The sequence below is a fragment of the Eretmochelys imbricata genome, chromosome 4 (genome assembly GCF_965152235.1).
Source record: "Eretmochelys imbricata isolate rEreImb1 chromosome 4, rEreImb1.hap1, whole genome shotgun sequence".
Classification (NCBI taxonomy): Eukaryota; Metazoa; Chordata; order Testudines; family Cheloniidae; genus Eretmochelys; species Eretmochelys imbricata.
This window is the reverse complement of record NC_135575.1, coordinates 141,573,971-141,600,118: the sequence shown is the minus strand read 5'-3', so window position 1 is coordinate 141,600,118 and position 26,148 is coordinate 141,573,971. Positions and strand designations below refer to the sequence as shown.

The 26,148-nt window shown below is 44.6% G+C and overlaps 1 protein-coding gene across 3 annotated transcripts in view; it reads right to left on the bottom strand.

The window, feature by feature from the left end:
- Nucleotides 1-2,453: 2,453 nt before the first annotated feature.
- The window catches only part of EXOC6B (exocyst complex component 6B), a 449,711-nt gene continuing 426,016 nt past the window's right edge, over nucleotides 2,454-26,148 (bottom strand). For all 3 annotated transcript variants that reach the window (XM_077816057.1, XM_077816058.1, XM_077816059.1), the window contains 2 exons: nucleotides 14,608-14,720; nucleotides 2,454-9,074 (listed from right to left, as the gene is read on the bottom strand). In XM_077816057.1, coding sequence (XP_077672183.1) covers nucleotides 8,948-9,074; nucleotides 14,608-14,720 — 240 coding nt within the window. In that variant the 3' untranslated portion in view covers nucleotides 2,454-8,947. The remainder of the gene's footprint in view (nucleotides 9,075-14,607; nucleotides 14,721-26,148) is intronic.

Sequence of the window (26,148 nt, the reverse complement as noted above, 5' to 3'; positions counted from 1 at the left end):
CTAAGTGGGGATAGTATTAGAATAAAGAAAGGTGCAGTGCTAGGTTCAGAAGAGACTATACACTAAAGTGCTTTTGCAGCTGGTACCTGGCCCGCATAACGTCTCATTGGAAGCCCTGTGATGAGAATCCAAGGAAGAGGTCAGAAATCCTAGACAGGGGCTGAGATCCCTTTTTCCGTCTCAGCAGAGGAGAGTTCTGGTCTCATATCGGATGGCCCCGAATTACCATCATAACAGCTGCACATCAGATGACAACATCATGGACTCAGAGCAGAGGTTTTTAGCCAGCCGGGCACAAAGAGAAGGGTAACCCGAACCCAGCAGCTAAAGCAAGAGAGAAAAGGGCAGATAGGGGAGGCACAATGCACACAAGCTCCTTGATTCTCTGCTTTCCTCCTCCTCATTAGGCCTCAGGGTCTTTGTTCCACCTGTGAGATTCTCTCCAGTGAATAATACCCATTAGAAATAAATGGATTATAATGGGATGAGGTGGGGAATAATGCCAGGACTGCTCGAGGAAATCAAACAAAACCCAGAGATTTTAAAGGATCTCCAATTCTGGAACTCATCCCCCCCCCCCCGGATCCCATTAGTCTATTAGACGCCAACCCAGCAAGGCGCTTAAATGTAAACGTGCTGAAATCCCATTGATTTGAAAGGGACTTCTGCACGTTTAAAGATAAACACATACTTCAATAATCTGCTGAATAGCATAGGTGCTGGAACTAGGGGTTCGGGGGGTGCTGAAGCACCCCCTGACTTTAAGTGGTTTCCATTATGCACAGGGTTTACAGTTCAGTTCAATGGCTCTCAGCACCCCCACAATACACATTGTTCCAGCACCTCTGCTGAATACTGGTGGTTTATGGACTCTCGGGACATGGAGCAAGGCTCCTATGTCTATCAGGCCCTGGAGAGGAATTTAGGCTGGCCAGCTGATGGAGGTTATTTGTTGGGCAGCTCGTATATTTCATCAGTCCAGGGGCAGGTCAGTGCATTCCAAAACATTCACCCGTGGTTTGTACATTGCAGGGGGTTTTAAGAGTCCTAGAGCTGCTGGGACGGGGTCACACAAAACTAAATCTAAAGACAGAAAAAATCCTAAAAATTAAAAGGACAAACTATAGAGCTGGCTTCTGCTGTGAAGAGTGACTGCATGAAAACAACTGGCCACTTCTTCCTCCTCAGATCTTTGGCATGTGTTTGGAGTCCCACCTGCTAACTGCAGTGATAAAGAAAGGTTTGGGCTACCTCTGTTGACCTTGCAAAGCCCAAAGGACGACGTTGAGGCTAAAAACTGAGCAAGATTCAAAGAGCGATTGGACATTTATATGGCTAACAAGCATATCCAGAGTTATAATAGTGAATCCTGACAAGAAGAGTATGGAAGGGAGACAAAACCTTGAAAATCAGGGCTTAAACCAATCTCTCACTATCAGAGCCCAGGATGAGACCTTCTTTGGTGTAGATTTCCTCACAACAGCTACTGCAGGGTTCTTATGCCTTCCCCTGAAGCAGCTGGTCACTGTCAGAGGTGGGATACTGGGCTAGGTGGACCTTGGGTTTAATGCAGTCTGGCAATTCCTATGTTCTTAGGTAACGGAGACTGAACTGGATTCTATTCTGGCTCATGCAAACCACTGCCAATCATCTATACATTCGGCCAGCCCATTTAAAACAACGTGTTAAATGTCGGGGGTCTGTAAAGTCTGTAGAAGGTGGGCTAGACATCCACTGATGACAAAAGTTATTTTCTTCAAAGGGGAAGGGCGAAATGTATGGCAGCCACAGGGGACAGAGCAATATGTGGATTGCTGGGTAGGCTCCAGCCAGTGGCACTGAGCTGAGAGGAGAATGATCGTGTAAGTGCGGGTTCCCCTGGGCCAGGCTATGCCAACGGAGAGACAGTGCAGGCTCTGGTATGAGGATAAGCCCGTGAATGCTGCCAAAGGAAGGCTGGTCCAGTGATTAGGACGCTAACCCGGGACTTGGAAGACCCAGGTGAATATACATACCTAACCCCTTGCCAGCAAGCTCCTCCAAACACGTCCCCCTGGCCTCAACTCAGTCTGGTCTGGGGGGAGTCTGAACTCAGAATTTTGTCTTCTGAACAGCAGCCGTAGCTAGTTATTTGGACAGCTAGGAAACAGAGCATAATGAGCAGACCTGGAATTGCATTTCACCAACATACAGGTGATACTGCAAGTCTGATCTCCTTACTGTCTCTCCCAGCAGCCTCCACACACAGTGAAGAGGAGAGAGAGAACAGAAGCCATCCCGTAGGTCAAAGTGAGCAATCGCCCATCATCCTGCTCCCAGTCCACCGGTTTTGGCCCCCTCCGTGAAGCACTCTGTATGAAATTCACTCACAATTCATGCAGTCAATTGCCTTGTGATCAAAGTTAACAAACACACAGAATTCCAGCACACGTTTAACCAGATTTATATGATGTATTATTTAATAGAAGTTACAATAGGATAAATGTACAGTTGAAATCAACATGCTAATTTCTAATGCATTTTAATCTGTAAACCATGCAGTCCATTTTTAATCAGTAGCTCCGCTAGTGAGTTTTTAGGAAAAAAAAATGTTCCCTTTAATGTTAAACCTAATTTACTAAGTATTCCCCTTATTGTGCAACGACTTGTGCAAAAAAAGCGGTTTTCACCACATTAGGTTATAAAATAAACCTCCCCTCCCATCCCCTGCCCATAAAGGCAATACAAGCAGCCAGTGGACACTGAGGGGTGCATGGCGGGGACGGGACAGGGAGGTAAAATCAGAGGGTCAAACGTAGTTAGAAAGCAATTCAGTGCAGATGTAAATCCCGATTAAGTAGAAGCATGACCTCACTGAGCGCAGAATGGTTGAGATAGAAAGGTCTGCAGGGCTGTCCCTCTAAATTCAGAGCAGTTGGAGGGCAGGCTCAGGGTCACATTGGTCTGAACCTCAGTTATGCCAAGGCCCCTTTACACCACTCTGGCAGCTTAAAGGAGCCCCATTGTAAATGAGAATCAGGCCCATGTGTCTAACAAGGGCAAAGGCAGGATCAAGTGGACATGTGGAACAGATGCATCGTTTCAGCTCCTTGTGATTAAACCCAGCTGGAACCAGGGTTTAAACCATGACTAGCTAACAGCATGCTGACCACAACCTCTCCCAACCGCAGTCACAATCAACATTGTGTCAGCTAACTCGACTCTGCACAACCATGTTATAACCCAACATTTGGGCGTTAAGACCAGGCCTTGTTTGGGAGGGATCAGGTGAAAAAAAACAAACCAAGCAGCAACAGCAAGTGTCTTCTGCCGTTTACACCCCTATGCCACAGGTGTGGGGCAAACTCTGTGTGATCCCTTAGTCTAGGGTTCGTTGTGTGAGCACTTCACCCCCTATATACACAAATGCAGACATCCACAGAATCATCCCACTTAAAAAACAAAACCCATGAAAACGGCTCAGAGTTTGCAACATGGAGAGTCTTTCCCACCTTGAATTCATTAATTAGATGGTTCCCTTTGCCTCCCAAGATTTGGGATAAAACGCAATTTACACCCCATCGCTGGAGGGGGAGAGGGGAGCCAAGGCATTTTGGTATCCCAAGGGCATGTAGAAACTGGTTCTGAAAGTGAGGGGGGAGTAAACTAAGCCTTGGAACATGTTCTTCTTTGATTAGGTGTATGTCTAATTGAACTGGCCCAGCCCATGGGTGGGACAAATGGAAAATGGTTGTTCTCCATTGCATAGTCTCCTTGCAAGTTCTAAAACTGGAACCAACTAGAAAAAGCCAGGCAGTGACTTAAGAGGAATTCCGAAGCTAGGAAAGAAACGATGTAGAGATACAGTAATGGCAAAGTGAAGATAAATGTGGCAGAATTGGTCGCTGCTTCAGAAAAAGAGTTGCCCCCAACCCCCTTTAATCAGCAGAGTTTTGGGAGGTGAAAGTAACTCCCATTGCCAATTCACCATTGCTTGCCCATTTTCCCTGCATTTAAGTCTGGTGCAGAGATAAATTATATTACACTCAGAATGGCTTTGCCTTGGGACTGGAAATCAAACTCTGATTTGTTGTTGACAACTCATTCCAACTGAACCATAAGAAAGGGAACAGAGAAGTCTTTGAAGGCCAAGGTTATTGATCCATGCTAGCAGATTTTGGATGGGGTACCAGGCCCTCCCACCCACACATCCATCCATACATGGAGTCTTTGGCAGTACTTGTAATGCCTCCATCTAAGAATCAGTTTTGAATGCAACTCAGTGTCCCACAAACAGTTTTAGAACTGGACAAAAAATGTCAAATCTAGCAGATCTGACATTTGTTAACGCAGTCATTTTCGTATCTGCACGGACAGCCTAGCTTTTAACAAATACAGAACAATGCAATGGACAGCTTTCCCACCAGAGAATAGAATTGTGGTCAGATTCAAAACAAAGTGCAAAACTGCTAAGAGCTTTTATGACTTGAACTCCAGCACTAGAGAATGAACACACACACACACACACACACAACATACACCCCTCTCTACGCACTGGTACAATGTGTCTGTAAGTTAGTGCATTAAAGAAAATACAAAACCTATTCCCAACGCATAGGCTGTCAGAAGTGTGTCACCTAAGTTTACAAAGAAGATACCTGGGTACTTCTCAGGGAGTGGAACTGTCTTCAACTGGTACTTAGACATCTTTGCAGGGGGAAAAATAACCCCGTCTTCTCTAGCATGACTTAAAAAACCTAAGGGATGTTCATATATGTACGTGGGTACATTAATAGCAGCATTGTTTGATTTGGGGGGCACAGGTCTATCATTAGAGTGGTGGGTTCTGCTCCTGCCCCCGTCTTGTACATTTATAATAATCTTTCCTTCATAAGCACTACCATTCATATCAGAGGATACAAATAATTAGTAAGAGAGTTAGAGGGGACTTTAAACGTCTTCCAAAGCTTTTTAAGCAATCTGTTTAAAAGATTAATTTTATTTTGAAGGGACGGACTGCATCTCTTGGAACAAAAAGTTAATTAGGAACAGAGCACCAAAATTCAATTTTTCATCCCCGTTAAGCGACTTGTGGTTAGGAGTTTGACCTCCTGAAATCAGAGACTCTCTGAATCTCCAACTTGGCGGGGGCTGCTTTCCCAGCAGAAAATCCTCAACGCCAGAGCCAGTTCCCATGATCCTGGTCCAGGCGTTTTCCATGGCCTCTCCAAGTAGCATTCATTTCCTAGCTTTTTCAACTCTGTACAGGCCATTGTACTCCTCTTTAAACTGAGTTTGGTGGAGACAGGACAGAGAGCCCAGCTTCAGGTCACGGAAGGTTTGGTGCTGGCTGGGGTCACAGCTGAAAGGTTTGGCTCAGGGATTCTGTTTACCTTGTTTTTTATATTAATTAGGCACCAAGTGGAACCTCTCACAGTTGAAAATGGAGCCTACACCTTGAATTTTAAAGCATGAAGCATTAATCTAACAGCTGGCGGCTTTTCTCTGCTAACATCTACTTCAGTATAACCCCTCCCCTAGTTATCAGCCTGAGCTACACATTCAGGGGCGCGTTTCCCACTCCCCCCACCCCATCATTCAACAAGGAGTGGAGAAAAAATCACCACCACCAGCAAAACCTACACCCGGCCCAGCAGCAAAGTCAGTGGCTGACAAATGCGATTAAAAATTGTGTTTGACAGTCTCTCCTCCTCCTAATAAGAAACTGGAAATGCCAGAGTGCCTTATTTGTCATGCCTGCTGATGCTCATTTATACTGTTGCCAGCAGCTGCAGCAGTACGATTCCGAAAGATTTTAAAGTGCTCGTTACTATTTATGGCCCTTAAGTGCCTTGTGGACTCCAATCTCTCCTATTTTTTTCAGCATGGGGCTGCCATGGGTTTTTGATGTTAAAAAAACCCTCTATATTTATTTTAATGCAGGAAGTTTCTCTTGCATCGGATGCATATTTGATGCTCAGTATGTCGCGACCTGTCCCCGCCTCCTGCATCCGAGAAGTATCCCTCTTCATGGCCCTACAGAATGTGACAGCACCGTAGAAGGGGAAAACCTGCCTTTTCCATTTGTGGGAGGAGTAAATCACATCTTTGTCCCTTTGTGTTTGATTCTGATGGGACAGAGCTTTGCAAGAGTATGGGAACTGTGACTGGTAATGCGTCTGGTGACACTTCCTGTGTTTGCTAAGAAACCAGGCCTTCTGGCCCTTACACTAGATTATCAGAGCAGCTCTGCTGTTTCCCTTTTTCAGTTGCTAAGACTAGTTTTCACTGCAGATCGTTTTGTCCCAGAAGCTTCTGAATTCTCCCCTTGTACTGAGCAGCACCCTGGAACCAGAGATGCTGCAGATTCTCCCCTGGAGACAGCACTGTCTATTTAGCTGCTGCAACCAGTGACTCACACGACTTTGCAGGTGGGGTGGGTTCAGGGCAGTCAGACTCCCAGCTGTTTTCATCAAGTCAGGTGAACCCAGGAGCTTGCCACCGCAGAGGAGTCTGCATGCAACACGGGAGAAGCTGGGTTTGCCGGCACCACCTTTACAATCTCGTTGGGCACAGTACAAGTTTCTACGTCGAAATGTAAAGGAACGGGGCAGAACACGGAACTCCTTGCTGGCAGTTTGGAGCATGGCCAGATGTAGCATTTTGGAGCTAGTGTAGGGTCTGAACGGGGAACCAGTCCAGTTCACATCTGTGCCCCCCATGCTGAGGAAAACATTTGCTTGCAGAGCAGTTCTTTGGCTTGCAGATCCCTCCAGCTAGCTGCTGCAGGTCCCTTTCCACCCATGCCAATTTCCAACTCACCCACGTCGCTTTCACCATCCTTCAGAACCTGTGCTTTGGAAGCGTTTTTAAGCTATATTCAAAAAGGAAATACAAGGGAAATGCCAATATACAGCCCTCCCAAGTATAAAAAAGTCCCCGCATACTTATCCCATCACTTGGATGTAGCCAGTAGTAGAAGTTCGCTGCTTACAAACGTGGCTATTGACATTCAGGCGTAAGTAACACGTACCCTTATAAAAACGCATTGCTGAGGAACACTGGAAAAAATCGTCATTAGGAAAGACAAATACAAAATAACCTCCTTGTCCACCCTGTGCTTAAATACGTGTTGGACAGCGGCACCAGCACTGCAGCCAGGGAACGCAGAGTCAACACGCCTGGTCGAAAGGAAGAGGGACTGAACGCGGCCCGGAGAGCCAGCCATCACCTTGCATATTACAGACAATTTGCATTGTGCAGCGTATTTAAACAAGTTCCGTCACCCGCACGATACGAAGCCTTGAGGGAGAAAGGGGTAAAAACTAAATCTCTCCCCGAAGGTTAGAAAAGGTGCATTGGCTTCTTCAAAAAATAACTGCGGTGTGAATAAAAACAACCCAACTTATTTAAACCGATGTAAAAAAACCCCTGTACTTATGTGGTTATGTATACATTAAAGATCTTAATGGCTCCCCGTAATGCTATTACAGTTTTAGGCAAATATGGAGCTTGGCATGCCTGCTCCTACAGAAAAAGGACTCTCTAACACTCGAATATTTTTGTATCTGGATTTGGTATTAAAGACGGACCCACTAGATGTCTCCCCCACCCCCCCAGAGTAGTTACAGTCTAGTAGCTAAATACAAGGTAAGGGCAAAAGTCTCCTCTATCAGGCAGAGTGAATTTCCCTGCCAGCATACATTCTGTACTTAAGCACTCCAGTTGGCTTCAATGGGAGCCTTATGCAGAGGAGGAGGGAGGAATATGGAACAGATACTTGCTACAGACAAGAGAGGAGAATTTTGCCCTTAGGCACTTTTTACCAAGTGGATATTTGGGCTAGAATACTCAGTGGAGTGCTCTTAGAGTCCCATGCGACTCGGGAGTGCCCAGGAGTCTGTTCAGAGTTATGCTAGTAACAGCAGGGCCCTGCGCACTGCAAAACTCTGGTTGTGGGGAGCACTGAGCAAACAAAGTGGAGTCACTGGGATGTCCCTCCAAACATTCAGGAAGGAGGAAGACAGGGGACAGCATCGAACGGAGTTGCAGAGAAAGGCAAAATTGTGGCATGATGTCCTCACGTTGTTTGCAGAGCGCTGATTTTCTTCCCTGCAATGTTAGCATCGCAGGACTACGCTGAATCACAACAAAGCAACATCCCACGGTAAACTTGGCACCACAAGGTCAGGACGGTGGAGCAGAATTATTTTGTGGCTCTCTCCAACCCCATTTGATGACAATGTAGCTCTCAAGCTCTTCCAGGTAGTGTCTTTGCAAAAGGCAACAGCAGCTCCTAACGAGTTATTCCAGATTACAGTGTCCAGCCCTGCTCTGCAGGTCCAATTACAGACCTGATGGATCTGTTTAGTGTACTTCTCCTGCCAGGAGTCTGCAAACTACAGATGAAGTTAGCATGCACATCAACAAAGCAAAGTGAATGGTTTTGCATTTGTTTGCCTTCCCTTCCTAAATACACTCATCTGCAGTACGAGCTCTCAAGCAGCTCTCTCTCCATTTGCAAAGGTGCAGCCGAGCTACGGGCCTGGAAGAAAAGCATTGGAGCCACAATGCTCCCTACACTTTTTTTCTGCACTTGAATAACTTAAGAAAAGTCAAATGGATTCTCTGAATTTGGTTAAGAAAATCATCTGGGCATGAACTTTTATCTCAAGTTTCAGCCTTTACGGTCAAGTTATAAACCCCTGAAAATAGGAGTTTATAGTGGGAACCCACAACCCCACCCTTCACTGCAGCAGTGCACACCATGCTGCGATACCATCCTTTGATTATTCACCTAGCAACACTTTTTTGTAAGGGTTGGTTCCATGAATACTATACACGTGAATAAAAAAATACACATATTCTCTTTAAACAGGAATCCCAAATTCAGGTGCAGGGAGGCTGCAGTGCAGAGATTAGCACTGCCCTGAAATCCCAATATCCCATCCCAAACAGCTGACTACCCTCACAAATGGTGGCTGTTGATCAGACTTCGGAGCTGTTTAGCCACAGTGTCTATCAGCTTCTGCTTGTCCCTCTCATTCTTCCGGAACTGCGCAAAGACGTTGTTCTTACGGCTGGTATCTTTCATCCTGTGCAGAGTGGAAACAACCAGTCAGGTTACTTCATCTCCTACATCACTGCTAGGTACCCTATTTAAGAAAAACTCCTACAGAACAGCAAGCCTGCCTTTCCCTTGGCTTTCAAGGACAGTTCTGTTCATACAGTAGTTTAATATCTGACACATCCACGGTAAGGTGACATTTTTGTACTGCCAGAGGGATAGTAGATGCTCTAGAAGGTCTTTCCAATCTCTCACTTCTACGATCTGGGTGCAAACAAGGACGTACAAAGCCAGCGCCGAATATCATGCTCAGGCATTCCATTGTACAAAAACGTCTACAGATTTGTTCTTGAAACTGTGCAGTCACAAAAAAGGGCCAGTCTCATGGCAGAATGTTTATTTATGTGGTACCTTAATGCCAAAGCACCGTGTAGGTTCATGTTCATCTAGTTCCCTTTCCCTTGCTTAGATCTATTTTGCTGTGTCCATGTAAACTCTTATTAAGTGATAAATGACAATATTGCAATGCTATGGTTCAGGTTTCAACTGTGCAAGAGTCAGGAAATTCAGAAATCTGGAATTCTGCATAAGGCGTTAACTTTTACAACTTAAAATATACATCACACGTGGCTGAGTTTCACAGCTTCTGTGAGGCCCCCAAGTTCCTGACCCATGAATTTAAAAGATTATGCAATTTTACACAGACGTCGAGTTTCTGCATTGGTTTCCCTGATCTAGGAATATGTTCTTGATGCCTGCATTTTTATTAAAAGTCTAAATATGAAAATAAATCACTTTTATTTGTCTCAGCATCTTCCCTGAGATGCTGGGATCTCCAACTACGCCAAAGACAGGAGGAGATGATAATTGTGGGTCAGAAAGTGAAACAGATGCAGCTACATTTCTTCCAACATGCGGAGGTCCAGATTCATGCATGCTTGTATATGCACACGTAGGGGGCACTGTGCCTGGCTACATGGTTAAAGCGCTAGCTATGCATAGTCTCTATGCACATGGGCAGAGCGTATAACATTGGAGGCCAGTGACAGCTAAAGTAGGCATGTAAGGTTGACAAAAAGTGGCACTCCAAGCCCATTTACAAAGCAGCTGGAGATGGCAATGTTCTGGATTCAAAGCAGATAAGGGTACTCTGTATGTCAAGCTGGAGGTGTAATTTCCAGCATGAGGAGATATACTTGAGCTAGTTCAGACTGAGTTACTATGCTAAAAATAGAAGTGTAACCGCTCCGCGTACAATCCCATCCAAGGCTCTAGGTACCTATGCAGGGGACTAGACATCCTAACGAACATCCAGCCTGGCGGCCTCAAAAAGCCACCACTGTTTTATACCACCACCATTAAAAAAAATTTTTTTTGCAATCAGGCATGTCAGAGGTAATTGTCCTTGGGCAAGGCACACCCATTTTCAGACTTGGATACCTAAAATTAGGCAAAAAAGCAATCTGATTTTCAGAGGTGCTAAGCTCCTATTTAGCTGTCTAAATATGGATTGAGGTGTCTAGCTTTGAGCACCCAAATGGGGAAACAGTGATATTAGTCCCTGGAAAATTTGCAGTTATCCAAATTAGAGGCTTTTGAGTCCTCCAATCAAGAAACAACAGAAACCCCTCTTGAAACACCTCTGACAGATAAAAAATCCACTATGTTTTCATGTTCCAATCTCAGGAAAAAAGTGGAATCTGAAACATTCAAAAAACCACAAACCTTGGAACTATTAACAAGGACAACAATAACCTTTCTCCCAAGGGATAATCATTTGTTAAAGTTATAAATGCCTGAAGACAGGAACTTACAGTGGTAGTGCTTTTTAAACTACTGTATATAGCTTGTGACGATTTTACTCAGCAAAACAAATGCTTTAGTGCACATCTTAAAAGAAAGAGTGTGATTGCCGGAAGCACCATGACATTAATCAGGGAGTGTGTACATGATGGGAGATGTTAGTGTTGCTAACTGCTACAGGACACAATATTTTTAATGCTACAGATTTCATGTTTCATGCTTTGAAGTGTTATTTAAAATAATAATTAGCACTTATATTAGCACCATGCATCTTCAAAGTGTCCAAGGGGGCTCTGAGTGATTGCAAACAGACAGCTTGCATGGCTCCAATTGCTGGATCAGGCCCACAATGAGTAAAATCGATAAAACTATTGTGTCCACTGACATTGTCAACATGCTGATTATTGTGACAAAGACAGATAAACTTGAGCTCTTACATTTGGGGCTGGATCCAAAGTTCTTGAAAAGCTGGATGTTAACAGATGGAATTATTTCCCCAAAGATTTAAGTAAACTACGGAAACTGAAGGTGTGTGAAAGCCTTGTATAGTCCATGACTAGGACCGCATAGAATAACGACAATGCATTGTTCTAAACTATGGCAGAATGCAGCCTCTGGAAGAATATTACTTGAGTTTACTAGCTGACACGGAGTATAAAGAGGTATGCCATAGAAAGAAAACATGCACTTTTTGGAGATGGCTGAGTTTTTATATTTGATTACTGTTTGATATGATAACACAGGTTTTAATCCTGCCATCGGTACTGGGCCGACAGACTCCTGAGCCTGTGCAGATTCCGACTGATGTCAACTGTAGGATTGGAGTCTTAGATGTCTGGTGTATAATGTAATTAACTCCGATTCCAGCAGCTGTGTAATAGTATACTGGGACCTTTGGATGACGCGCATCTATTGCTGATGCAATACGATGCTATTTTGCTTTGCCATGGCAATCGTTACCTAGAAAAGTGACAAAGCAGCATTGTAATGATTTTTTTTAAAAACATCTGTGCATTCCTTTGGCAGTTTTATCTGTATTCAAAACATTGTGGGCAGCAAAGCTTATTTAAACTGGGAGCCTGTACTACCACTTGTATGTGGCTGGATTTCTTTCCTCTGGACATAGATTTGAATCCATAAACTGAAGCACATGGGCTTGTGTAAACTACGTGATTCATATTAACCCATGCATACAAAGTAATTTCACCTCTATCTGGCTAGAGGAATCTAATGACCCTCTTTTTTTAAAACCCTTTCCACACATTCCTAAGGGCCAAATTTTGTATTTAAAATGTGCATTCTAGAGTCCCAATCATGTCTGAGGGTTCACACCAGCACTGAGGGCAAAGTTTGATCATAACTATGTGTTTTCACTCAGTCCCATGTGGTTAGCCATCAGTGTTCTGGTGAAATTGCTGAATTCATGGGTCAAGTCCATTGCAACTTCAGGCTGCGGAAAATTCCTGATTCTGTAGTAGATGGAAAGCAAAAGCACGCATAGAGAATTTTGGTTGAGGGTTGTACTCTATCATTCCAAAAAAGCAATCTTTTTTTTGAGTGGCCAAACAGTGCTTCTGGAATCGTAAGCTCTTTGGAGTAAGGACTGTCCCTTTTATGATGTGTCTGCACAGCACTGAGCACAATGGGGCCTCTAGGCACGACCACAAGAGAATTAACAACAAAAATAAAGGAAAGTTAAACTTTGTCCCTATCCCAGCCAACACCACCTCAGATTGAGTCAACTTTTGTTGAAATTAATCCATAAAAAAGCGACACAGTAAAAGCTTCTCTTTTAGTTGTTATTTAGTGCATTTGAGACGATAGTGTTACCGGGGGGAACGGTTTCAAATAGAGCTTGCATTTAGATCGTTTAGTGCTCCACTTAAATCAAACAATAAAGGATTCATTGCAAGGTGAACGTAAAAGCCCAAACGAGCAGCATACTTACACTCGCGATATCCTACGAAAGAGGTGAGATTAGGAAAAGAGATAATCATGAAAATAAGTTAAAAAATTAACCAGCAGATCAGACTGTCCTGTTGGCAAAGCTAGTTCCGTACAGGTATGGCTGGAATTCTGGTCTCGATGTCTGGGGGAGGAGAGGAAATGTACACGCGTAAAGTCAATGACTGGAGTTCAGTGTGGAACTCCTCACGAGTCATTGAGACAGCATACGCTTTAGAAGCCAATGGGACTGGTGATGCGAGATGGAGTCAGCGCTACGTTATACACAGAATCCACAAGGGGCCTAGAGTCTGACGGGGGGTGTAAATGAGGCTGTGGAACCAAGCATGCGAATGTCAGCATGAACCTTACAATCACTTAGCTGAGGTATGTGCCAAGCTGTTTGATGCACAGGGGTGTGGTCTGGCAAATCAACTGGACATGTGAAACTCACTTTGACTCGATCAAAATGAGGCAAGTCTCGTGACGCTGGCAGGCGGAATTATTTGTTGTGGCTTTTTGAAAGAAATACTCGTTACACAGAACTGATGTTCACGGGTGATATGGAGACATGGGTGAAGTGTGTTGTAAGTGCCAAGCGTAAGGAGATCTCCTCCCTCCCCTCCCAAGGGTTTCCAGCTAAGCAGACTAATTCCTGACTGACCAGGGAGTGGATTCCTCACTTTCCATCGATTTCAGTCACTTAATTTATGTGCACCTTGCAGCTCCCACTTGCCTAGCACTTTGCCTGGGGTGAGCTGCATCCTGCTAAAGCACAGCTGTTGCCAGAGTGTGAACCAAGCCTTTTATGCAGATGGTTATTACCATGCCCTGAATAACACTCAGCACCTATGTACAGTGCTGTACACTTGACAAGTTTCAATTAACCCCCGTTCCACAGATACACGGCCACATTACAATTCTGTGCGGAATTCGCTACTCCCATCCATATGATGTCAGGGTACATATTTTTTGAGGATTGCTGGTAAGCAGTTGAAGGGCCGTGCAAAGCAAGATGCAAAAAGAATACAGCCTTCAAATACGTTGGGGGTATTACAAAAATAACAGGCATCTAAGGTGGAGGTGAACCCTAACATTGGTAACCAGCAATTTTCAACACTTAGACTGGGATTTTCAAAGGTGCCTAAGGGAGGTAGGGGTGGCTAGCATTACTGGCCCTAGCCACCTGGAGCTGCCTACAGCTGAGGAACGAGGGAAGCAAAGGGTGCTCTCTCTCCAGGCTGCCCCAGATCTTCAGAAGGATCATGTCTTTTAAAGACTTACCTCAAGGCACAGCCACCTGGGAGCTCTTAGCATCCCTAGTGTGAAACTGTCTAGTCTTCCCTACAGGGTCCTTGCAGCCCATTAACAACACATCATTGCATGCAAACCTGTGAAAACCTAAAAGGTATCAATTTATAAGACTCCTTTTGGTGGCCACATCACACACACACATATACAGGGGAAGCTACGTATACTATGAGGAAACTGCTCAAAGTAAAGTAGAATGTGTGTCCCAATTTAAAAATATATCGGTATAAAACCTATATAGAATAGAAATTGCTTGAAGGCATGGTGATACGTAGAATGCAGCTCCAGTTAGTGTGAAATAGAGGGACTAGCTGCCAGAGGGACTCTTCCACTGCACACACCAGGGTGCAAGATTGACCCTTTGAACGTAGGCATATCTGCTAGCAAGCAATTTTCCGCTTACCTGAGATCAGCAGAGAGTAGTCAGTGTGAATAATGAAATGCATTGTTAAAGCAAGTACAACAGTTGAAACCATCAAAAGAATGTCTTGAGCCATACTCACTTTTCCAACAGGATAAGGGCTGTCGTTGGGTTCACACGAAGATATCTGCATGTGGGTTGCCCATAGTCAGCCAAATAGGTCGACCAGTCCCACTGGATGAACAGATCTAGAAGCTGCAACAAACAAACAAACCCATCATGTGATGAATACATTTTTTTTAAAAGATCAGAGGCTCCAACTAAAAGCTACCAAGGGATCAGGCTAGCAGGATCTCTTGGAGAAGAATTTAAAAATGCTTTACAAACCTGAGTTAATTTAGTTTCACAACACCCCTAGCAAGCTTGGTAAACACTACCTCCATTTTACAGAGGGGAAACTGAGGCACGCAGCGGTTACCTGACTTGCTCAGATTCACAAAGCAAGTCAGTGCCAGAGCCAGGAATAGAAACCCGGTGTCCTGTTACCATAATCACAAGACCATCTATATACAGATGTTAAAGTCATATTAAGTTCCTCCCTTCTTCAACTACATTACCTGATACTTCATTTGAACTGTGCCAAGGAAGATATTTCCAGTCACACACATTACAGAGGAGACCTAGGTGAATAACTGGTTTTTCAGTTCATCCAGGAAACCGAAAAAAATCAGGGAAAATATTTGGTTCTGAAAATGTTTGGAATTTGTCTGCAAATTGGTAGGCCCAGCAAACCACGCTGTGTGTGTCCGTCCGTCCGTCTGTCATAACCTTTAGCTCAGTGATTAGGGCATTCACCTGCAATGAGAGTCTCAGGTTTGAATCCTCACTCTGGATCAGGCACTCAGCTCTCCCCATTCCCAGGTGAGTGCTCCAACCTGCAGATTATTCTGTGGTGCACTGTTCTCTCTCTCTCTCTCTCTCTCAGTGGGTCAGAGAAAGAGATAGAATGGCTCTATAGCCTAAGAACATAAGACCAGCCATACTGGGTCAGACCAAAGGTCCATCCAGCCCAGTGGGCTATTAAAGCCCTCATCTGCAAGGTAGAAGATGATATGGGTTCAAATCTTCGCTCCCGGATACAGAGGAGGAATTAGAATCCACATCTCCTAGTGCCCAGCTGAGTGCCTTAATCACCAGGCTGTAGAGAGACAAGGTGGAAGAAGTAGTATTTTTTTACTGGACCAACTTCTGTTGGAGAAAGAGACGGCTCTCAAGCTCACACAGAGCTGCTCTTCAGGCTAGAGAGGCATTTTCACTCTCCTCTCTCTTTGGCCCAGTGAACATTTAAGTATTTATACAAAGTGGAACAGCGTCAATAGGAAAACTGAATCCCCTGGGTTTCCCACATCCCAGGCAAGTGCCCCAATCAGTGGACTGAAAGTTATCAAGGGGACATATAGGCACGCACACCCCCAGTTTGCTAACTCTCAAAAAAACCACCTCACCCCAGCCGAAATCACTGGGTCAAGTTTGCGAATAGTTTCAGTTCCACCAAAACTGCATTTTTCAGTGAATACACGATTTGTCCAAAAAATGTCGCCCAGCTCTATTACAGAGTGCTGGAAGTGTTCCAAGAGCTTTACAAAGGTCTCCACTACTGTGGAGTGGAGGGGAGGTAGGTGCCCAAAAGTTCAGACATTATCAAAGCATAATGTGTCTACAAAACTGGACTGGTTTGCGCAGGTGCTTTCCAGCCGTTCCGTTTCTGGGTGGAATGTCCTGGCAGTTCCAACTGGAGGCCGGAAGGGAAGACAGATGGTTTCACAGATGTCTGAGAATCTTGGTTCTGAAGCACTGGACAAAGGTGCAGAGTAGTACATTCTTATCTGAACCATTTCACAAAGTCATAAAATCAACACATGCATGTGCCATGCACACACTTGCACTGTGCCGGGTGTTCCCCCTAAACCCTGATGGCTGCCCACTGTCAACAAAGACCCTGCTAACCTTGATCCTGGGTGAGGAAATAATCATGCTAATAGAATAGTTTTCTCAAGAGCCTCTTTCAAACCTGGGATTCAAAGGAACACGTTCAAACTCTCCTCCCTGAACTCCAAAGATCAGTGACTAATCAAAGACATCTGGGATCTTTCACCCTCCCACCTCGCAGACGTATGCTGCATTGTTTAAATATTTGACATTCAAGATCACCTACTTGACATTCAGTTCCACATCTTTCGTGGACATAATTTGATTGTCTTTTGCAGTCATACTTGACAACACTGTTTATCCTCTATGAATGTCAAGGCTTCTGGATGGCGTCTGGCTCCCGCCTCAGACACAAAGATGCTTAAGCTTCTCTTCCCCATGCTGCACTTTTAAACTTTGAGATATTGGCTGCAGTGAGGGTGTTAATTAAGCAGAACTATGATCAGACGTGCCTTTTACACCCTAACTTCAATCAAAATGACAATCAGAATGACAGTGCATCCAACAATATGCTTAATGCACATTCTGCATCAGAAGGCCACATAAGACAAGCCGGCTGGAGAAACAGAAAAAAAGTGCTTTTTTCAAATGAATTTGGTATAATGAATTTAAAATATAGAAGAAAAATTCATTTTGGATAAGTAGCTGCATTTCAGCGATACTTCATAACTGACATTTCATGCCACACTTTGGGATCCTGAGAGACAAAAACATTTGTGCTGTATATGTGTAAAGGATTTTATTAAATTAACTGCTCTGATGAATGGAACTGTATATCGGGGGAAACCATGTTCCAGCAGTGGAAATTTACTCAAGATTTCTAAGACCAACCCCTACTTTCCCTTGCGCTGTCTTATTTCACAGGACACTGAATTATCCTACTGCAGTGCTTCTCCAACTTTTTTCATATTAGGACCCTCTTTTCCATATGGGGAGCCTTCCTTTCATTTAGCTGAGACCCAGAAAGGACATTTCACCATATGGAAAGAGCAGGGTGCTCACGACCCCCAGGTTGAGAACCCTTCTAGAGAAAGGCATTACCATTGTCCTACTCATATGAAAGTTAAGGTGCTGGTTAAACAGGAAAATTATGGATGCTTAATTTCTCGCCCCCCCCTTCTAGCTTTTATCCCGACTCTTTTTTGGGGGGGGGGTAGGAGAGATTGCAAACTTCCCCACTCGCTTCCCCTGGTCTCAACACCCCTATAGCCATGGCAGATCCCATGAGAAGAACAGCCCAGCTACTTTATCTAGCAGTTACCGTCATGAAGTAAATCAGGACCATAGAGAGCCCATTGTGCCTACGTCTCCATGGCTTTCCTCCGGGCTCTAGTGCTGTTTAACAACACAGCCCACCACACAAAAAAGGGGATTTGGCTCCATGAGGACCTCAAGGTACAAAACAAAAATGTGCAACAAGATTCTTTTTGACTATGTAGGTCACAGCAAAGAAAACAGACTGTGGGGAACAATCCCGCGCTGGCGGGGGGAGGAATGGATTAGACGGGAGCTTATAGGTCTTTTCCATCTCTCAATTCTATGCGCCATTATACAGTAGGTCAGTGTTAACGGCAAACTGAAGTTCAACATCAACTGCAGGAGTTTTTTCCAAACAGAAATATTCAAAAGCCTTAAAGAGATAAATCCTTAAATATGATTTCATGTTCTCGTTTCACACACTTGCAGAATAATGGGGTCAGAACCTTCTCTTCAGATTCGTTGAGTCTGCCAGGAAATCATATATATACTGGACCATAATATCTACTGACAGCTCAGGACTCAGCGACATAGGAGCGCACTAGATTGCCAGGACGCACACAGACACAAAACAGCACAGCTTTGCTTCCATACAAATTGGTGTCTCCAGACCCTCCACCCAGCCAGGCAGTGACATGCATGGAGTTGAAATAAAATCCCAAAGCGGAGGGAGAGAAAAACAGAGGCACAGACGAGGCTTTCAAAGGAGATTTGAAGAAAGCTGGAGAGCGATGAGGCGGAAGGATACAGGGAGCTCTTCCAAATGACAAGTTCTGCAGTGTGACAGCGCTCAGGCAAGAGGGTGTGAATGGAAAGAGACCGACACACAGATCCTGACCTTGGTGACACTGATGTAAATTGAAAGTAACTCTGCTGAAGACACCAGAACAGAACAGTACCTGGCCCAAGGTGCGTATGGTACGCTACAGCAAGCGCATGGATAGGTGTCAAAATCAAGGAGGATATTTTTCTTCTGGACACTGTAAAGCTGGGCAGACAGTGGAACTGTCTGAGGGTGGAGATGATACGAGTGTGAGCAGCAGTAGTATTCCGCACACACTGGACTTGGGAGAGCTTGCGCTTGGCTAGATGCTCAGAAAAGGGAGTTTCATCAGCACAGTGTGTTCTTTTAAACAGCACATTGGTTTGGAGACTCATTTTTAAATGTAGGGGAAGCAAGGAGGGGGCAAGGAGTTGAACAGAAGTTGAAAAGGCAGAGTTGGGCTTCCAAGTTGTGGCTGGTTGAAGCTGGAGCCTCCTGAAGGGAACACATATTTAGTCTGCAAAGGAACATGTCTGGAACACGTAGTTAGTCTTCATCTTTTTCCAAGATGAAGTGCAGTATCTGCTTTCCCAGTGTCTTCCCGTGCCTGGGACCTGGATGAGGGCTGGTTGGCAAAGACCCAACCCTGGCAAGACAGAGGTGATGATGGCTAGCTAGAGGAAACATCCTGAGGAGACAGGAGTGATACCTGCCCCTTGCTTTTTATTAAGGTGTGTGTGGATGGGTGCCATCTCAGAGTGCCCCCTGGTGGCCTGGGATGGCCCTGCAGGTACTTCCTCAGTTCCCCCTTGCGTTCTTTGCAATAACTGACTCTAAGACCGGAATCCTTCTCATAAGATTTCGCCTTTTGGGATCTTATTCATTCAGTCTGTTACTGACTACAGACCCGTTGGCCCCATAGTTCCAGCCCTTTGCCCCACTGGTTCAGGAGGCCAGCAGCCCTCCTTCTTGGGGGGTTTGTATGGTAATCCAAGCAAAATCCCACTCCCTGCCACACAGCTCCTTCCTGGGGCCTGGCAGCTTTCAGCCCTTCCCAGGCTCTGTTCAGTCTCTACTCCCTGGGCTCCCCGGCACTACTCCCTGCTCTCCAGTGAGCAGCAATGCTCAGGGCTTGCTTCCTTCTCTGGCATCTTTCCTTTTCTCCCCAGTAACCCAGGCCTCTTCCTTATTTACCCGAGAGGCCTTACTGGGTCCCAGAGCGGGAGGCAGGCTAACCATGTCACAAGTGGGGCTCAGACCATCTCCTCTTAAAGGGCCAGCCACTGGGTGACAGTGAACAAGCCAAGAGTGCTATTTTCACCTAAGCTTGGTGAAGAGTTTCCTTTTCGGGGGCTGGACCTTGCCTCATCTGTGGGCACTTCTGCAGTGCTCTCTGCATGGGGCCGCAAAAGCAAAGACTGTTCTCATCTTCAGTTGCTAGCTGCTTACTTAGTGGCATGTCTTGCAGGGCGTGTATGACATGGCGGGTAGTTTACACCAGCCACTACTTCAACTCAGAATGTAATTCAAGGTGCTGGTGTGGATTAGATCCTCCCATTTCAGTCCTGGATACTTTACACCGCCTGCCACTCTCCCCATGTTGAGATCATCCCAGCCACTCATGCTAACAGCTGCCAGATTCGAACAGTGAGCATTTTCAAGGGAAGGTACCTTCCTCCCACTGGGGTGAGAGGGTTTGAATTTGTTGACCTTCCAGACACTTTGCAAGGCCAATCTGCTTATGGCTTTTGCTGGAAGTTTTAGCAGAGTGAGTCTGGATGATATAGAAGGGAGAGCTGTTTGGTTTTTTTTAGTCCAATCTGGTGTGTAATTTAGATATCTCCAGTTCCATGTTATCATAGAATAGAATATCAGGGTTGGAAGGGACCTCAGAAGGTCATCTAGTCCAACCCCCTGCTCAAAGCAGGACCAATCCCCAATTTTTTGCCCCAGATCCCTAAATGGCCCCCTCAAGGATTGAACTCACAACCCTGGGTTTAGCAGGCCAATGCTCAAATCACTGAGCTATCCCTGCATCGCTTAGGGACTATGACCAGCGGATTTTAAAAAAATAAAATAAAATAAAAAAACATCCTATATGTATGCAAATGCCATTGCTAGGTCTGGGCCTTCCCTCAGTGATCGAGGCTGACAGGAGCCAAAATGCAACAGTGATGGATAGTCTGTGTATTTTACAGCACATCCATCTTGTGAGATCGGCAGGCCTGTGGGTACATGGGCTGGACAGACTTACACCTCTGGACTCTGGCTTCTTTATATGGCCCAGTTTGAAGGCATCTGCAGTGTCTGTACAATGGAACAGCTTTGCTGTAAAGTGGAGTGTTTTGTATTCCTTAGACGATGAGGGAGGGAGGCCCTGAAGTAGGAAGTCTTACTGCTATGGGCGAGCTGTCTTGAGACAATTTATCTGCCACATAAATGTAGTTTTATTGGTTTTACTGTTTAAACTTTTCACCTCTGCAGCTAAATCTGAAAGTTAAAGGGGCGGGGAAGAAAGGTTTGTGCACAGACATTCATGCAGCCCCACTGCTCGCAGAGTTCAGTATGTGCCTTCTGGGGGAAATTCCAAAATAAAATATGCAAATACCATTAATTCTTTAAACCAAAGAGTCTACTTTTCAAGTCCATAAATCAAACTCGACAGCGCACACACACTGGAAAAAAAAAAAGGGGGGGGGGGGGGAAGAAAGGGGAGTATTTCCTATTATGCTACCAAACTGCGCTAACTGCAGTCAGAGCAGAGCGTACGTCTCCCTGGCTACGTGCAGATGATCAGTGACTGCTCACCTGAGGCACATCAGCACTAGTGCACCATGGAGGTAAAGAAGTACACACACGCTCGCGCTCTCGCTCTCTCTCTGCAGAGTTGCTATAGTTGGAAGGGGAGAGCAATTTCAATCCTTCTTGAAAGTTAGGGCCTGAAAAAGGATCAGGTTCTTTTTAAACCCACAGACAGCACAGCTGCAGCGGGAACTTGCTCATTCTGTCTCGCTAGTGACTCTGACCTGCATGGATTCTACCCAACTCATACCAGCCTCGGGGCACTGTCTAACCGCTACAATCACAGGCAAGAGGATGAAACTGGTTCTGATAGCCCAGACAGAAGTAGCCACTTTGGAAAGAAAAACGAAAAATGGACAAAAGGGGCTGGGAATTTGAGATGTGGTGGAAAACCATGAGGTCTAAGGTGAAAACTGATCTGCACAGGAAGGCCCTGCACCATCTACAGAGAGCCTCTATGGGATGTGCCCAGGGAGGGAGTTCCAGAGATGGGATCCCTGAACCACGAAGGCCCTTCCCCCACCCGATGAAGCTGAAGGTGTGAGATATACCTCACCTCTGGGTTTGCTGCATGGCAGAATGGGCAATGAAATATACATAAATAAATAGAAATCAGCCAGTGAATTTCAGCCACCCAAATCACACTCAGACTCCACTCTCAGATTCTGGTCTCCCTGGGACTTTTTGGAAATATATTTCTTGTCTGAACTGGCACCGTTTTGACAAACAGCACCCAAAGACAATGCTACCTCGAATTCACAAGAAGGCTTTTGACTTTCCATAGCCTTCTGCCTATGAATCTTATAGTGCTCTGTGAACATGAGCAAACTCACACACAAGCCCACCCTGGGAGAGTAGGGACGTGCTCTTATTCCCATTTTACAGATGGGGAAACAAAGGGGGACACAAGTGAAAGTCCTGCTCCCATTGACTAGCAGGCAAATCTCCATTGATTTTAACCTGAGTAGGAGCAGGCTCTAAGTGAGATGCGTACGGTCACACAGGAAATCTGTGTCAGGGACAGATTTCTTGACTCCTGACCACCATTCCCCTTCTGAGGAGACAGTTATGTAGCAGGACTGTGCATCTGGGTTCTGTAAAACAAGACTACATGTAATTATCTCAGTACTTGCCCGTCGCCATAGCACAGTGGTGCCAAAACCTGGTGGCCGCCTCATGGATTTTCAATTACAGAATGGTAGAAAAAATACCCCTGAAGATGACATCTCACTTTCTTTCAGCTCCACAAGAGTCATCCTGAGCCTCTTAAAAGATTAAAAACAAACGTATAAAACTACAGATAAACTAATACTAGAAACCACTCACAGCCCCACTGTGCGGAGATTATTTCTTTTCGGACTAAGCAGCAAGACCAGTGAGAGGACTGGAAAAGAAGCTCCTTTGCCAACACAGATGCAAAGTTTAAATGTGTCAACTACTCATGGGGAGAGGAAATGGATAATAAAGCAGGAAATAAACTTCCCCTTCAATAAAGTCCAAATTAGGGAAAATTCTAGTTTCCACACTCCTACTGCCCTTCCAGTCATTGTACAGCAGGAGATACAGGCTTAATCTCTATTAGGAGTTTGTTGATTTTCCATGGTGCTCGGGAATCGTGTATCATAGTGAAGCCAGTCTGCGAGGCGTCCCCAGAAACATTATTCCCTGACAAGCCTCTCTCAGAGGCGCACTAACCACTATTCAAACAAACACACACACCATTAGCAAAAAATACGCTGAAAAGGTAAAGATGACTAAAGTCTGTTAACTGGCAAATCCTTTAACCCGTTTAAACAAATTTGAACACAGTTATCCTGGATTTCTTTCATCAAGTTGAACTCGATTCATCTTCAAGCAAGAGACAGTCAGGTGCCTGGAAGAGTCAGACCTGGATCTAGGCGGTGCCAATAACAGGTCCCTGCAATCTTGCCTCAGAATAAGTGGGGGTTTTTTGGGGGTGGAGGGGGTAGGGAGTAGATTCAATGTGCGAATGGATAAGCAAAAAGGAACAGCTGTGCTAGAAGGGTATATTAGCCAAGGCTTTTCTGAATAGTATCAAGGTCTTCTACTTACCTGACATGCCAGGGCTCAGATCAGCCTAACACCCTCCCACTATCATCTGGTACACAAGTCTAACACTAATGCTTTGGCTCTTAAACCTAAAATAGGGTCATTTTCCCAGCCCTGCTCTTGGTCTTCAAGATAGAGGCTAGTAGACAACAGAAGTCGTCTCTATACACTAGGGATCTACATCTGCAGTTTGACATTGGACCCAGCTGTAAAAAGCTGCAGCGTCTCTTCTTCCCCAACCCTCTCCATTCAGCTAACTCACCAGTCACACGTGCCTTTGGCCAGCATGGACTGGCAGGTGTCTCCACTTTATTCTGTCTGCTCCCATCAAGGAGGATGAGCAGTCTTTTGCTTGCTGCCTTCTACGTACCCAGTAGTTTTTTAGTCTTCATGCTGCCCAAAGACCTTCTTAAGTTAAGCTACTTAACACTAAGCTTTCCTTAAAAATTCCCACCCTTGCTGTCACCAATGGAGCTGCGCAACGGATAGCAACAGTGCGGGTTCTAGTATAAAGAAAGAACTTGCCTTCTTACCACCCTGTCATTGAACCCGCCCAAAGCAAGGTCGGACTTTTTCAAACGAACCCTTAGGAACCACCGCATAAGGTCTTGTCTACACTAACAAGAATCATCCCTGCTTGGCAATAGATGATTGCAACAAATACAGCTGAATCAGTGCTGACGATGGTTTTTGTCCTTGTCTACGCTTGCAGCTAAACTACGCTCCGCATTGGTTCCAGCTCCCCCCGTTGTCAGCAATATAGAATTCTGTAACGTTGAAAAGCCCTAAGAGAGTCCAAGATCAGCAGGCACAGAGAAGCAAATTCAAATAATTGATTTTGGTGACATTTCAATTATTCCTACGGGGAAAATAATATTTAGAGATAAAGAAAAACTCCTTGATTGCAGAAGTAACTGAGAGTCTGGACGAAGTTAGCACTAAGAAGAAAAGGCACCAGGAATTTGGTGTGTGTTCATTTCCTTGTGAAAAAGAAAAGAGTGTAAGTCTGGTTTCACTGAAGGCATAGAGAGTTTTATCATTGACTTCAGTCCGGCCAGGATTCCAACCAAACTCTTTTATGAACCCTATTGCCACAATATCTGAGTGTCTCAAAATCTTCAGTGCATTTAACTTCACAACCCTCTGCGAGGTAAGGAAGTCCTATTATCCCCATTTTACAAATGGAAAATCCAGGCACAGAGAGAAAGTAAATTGTACGTATGCTAGAAAGTCAGGATGCTAATTTAATACTCTGAATTTTTCTGTCTTCTTTTAAGTTCTTTAAATGAAACAATTCTTGGAAGCAACAAGAGAAAAATCTGGAAGGGTTATGCGGAAGGGCCAGAATTTAATGGAGCAAAATTTGAGACTGACCACACCCTATTCTGTCCAGTCTGGATTATTTTTGGACCCATTATTGCCTGTTTATAAGATTCTGTATTTCTTAAATTGGGTTTCCAGTGGAAGCACTCCAGAAACATTTTCGTCTGCACATTGTATATAAAGGTTTTTTGTTTTTCCATCTGTAAATGTTCATAACTTATTGGGATGAATATCCCTGGATTTCCATTTACTTTGAAGCTATAGTGAAATTACAGTGTGAGATCTTCTGTTTTCTTCAGAGGTTTATTACAAGATTCCTGTTAAAATCTTAGACATGCTGCTATTTATATGGTTTATTGTGTGCTTTTGGTTGTAAATGATCTCTGTTTTTTTGAAAAAATAGCATTTTCTTTTGGTTAATAAGTATTGATTTATGGAGTCTTTAAAGCATGTTTGCAAAAAAGAAATGACGTTCCAGTAGCCTGTGTGACTAAACTGAAGAACTGGAGGTGAGCTATAACTCTGGTCAGAATTCAAAAAGTCTGATGGCAGATCAATATGAGATCATGGGCAGGAATTAATTTGTCAGATTCTGGTGATAATCTGGAAGATTTTTGGAAATTCTCTTAGGGATGGATCCTATGCCCCTTGAAGTCCATAGCAAAGCTCTCAGTGACTTTAATGGTGCAGGATCAAGGCCTCAGTCACTAAGTAACTGGACTGGTGCCTGCATGGAACGCTAAAGCAAATTCGAGGGAAATCTCAAGGTTCCAGAGCCATTATAAAGTGACATCTAGAGCTGGTTGAAAAGGGGTGAACATTTTTCATGAGAAACTTAATGAAAATTGGAATTTCAAAGTTAAAAAAATCCGAGTTAGCTCTAGTGACAACTGATTGGCTAGGGAATATTCTGAAAGGGCAATTAACAAGAGTTCACAGCGCTGGATTTATTAGCCAATTTGCACTCTGAGAAATGGTCACGCCCATCAAATTATTTATGCGGCACCGTCTTTCCAGGTAAAGAAGATGGCAAAGTTCCTGCCCTTAGGATTCTACAATCGAAATAAAACAAATAGACAATACGGGAGTGGACAACAGAAAAGGAGATAGGAAAGACTGCCCTTTGGGGAATGCTATTTAATAATATGATGCACTTCTACAGCACCTTCTATCCAAGAGACACTCTGTGCTTGGTAAATGTTAAATTTAGTTTCCAAACACCCCTGCAGAGTAGATAAATATTATCATCTCCATTTTACACATGAGAGAATTGAGTCATACTAGAGTTTAGTGGCAGAACTGGGAAGAGAATCCAGTGCTCTGACTCCCAGTGCTACTGTAATTCCAACAACCTCCCCCACTACCCCTGTTCAGATGTTGTACTGCGCTTCAAATTCCGCTTGCTTTTCTCTCCCAATACAATTACGGTGAGAGAGGAAGTGTGCTGTGCCACAGTGCAGATTAGCAGTGAAAGTGCTC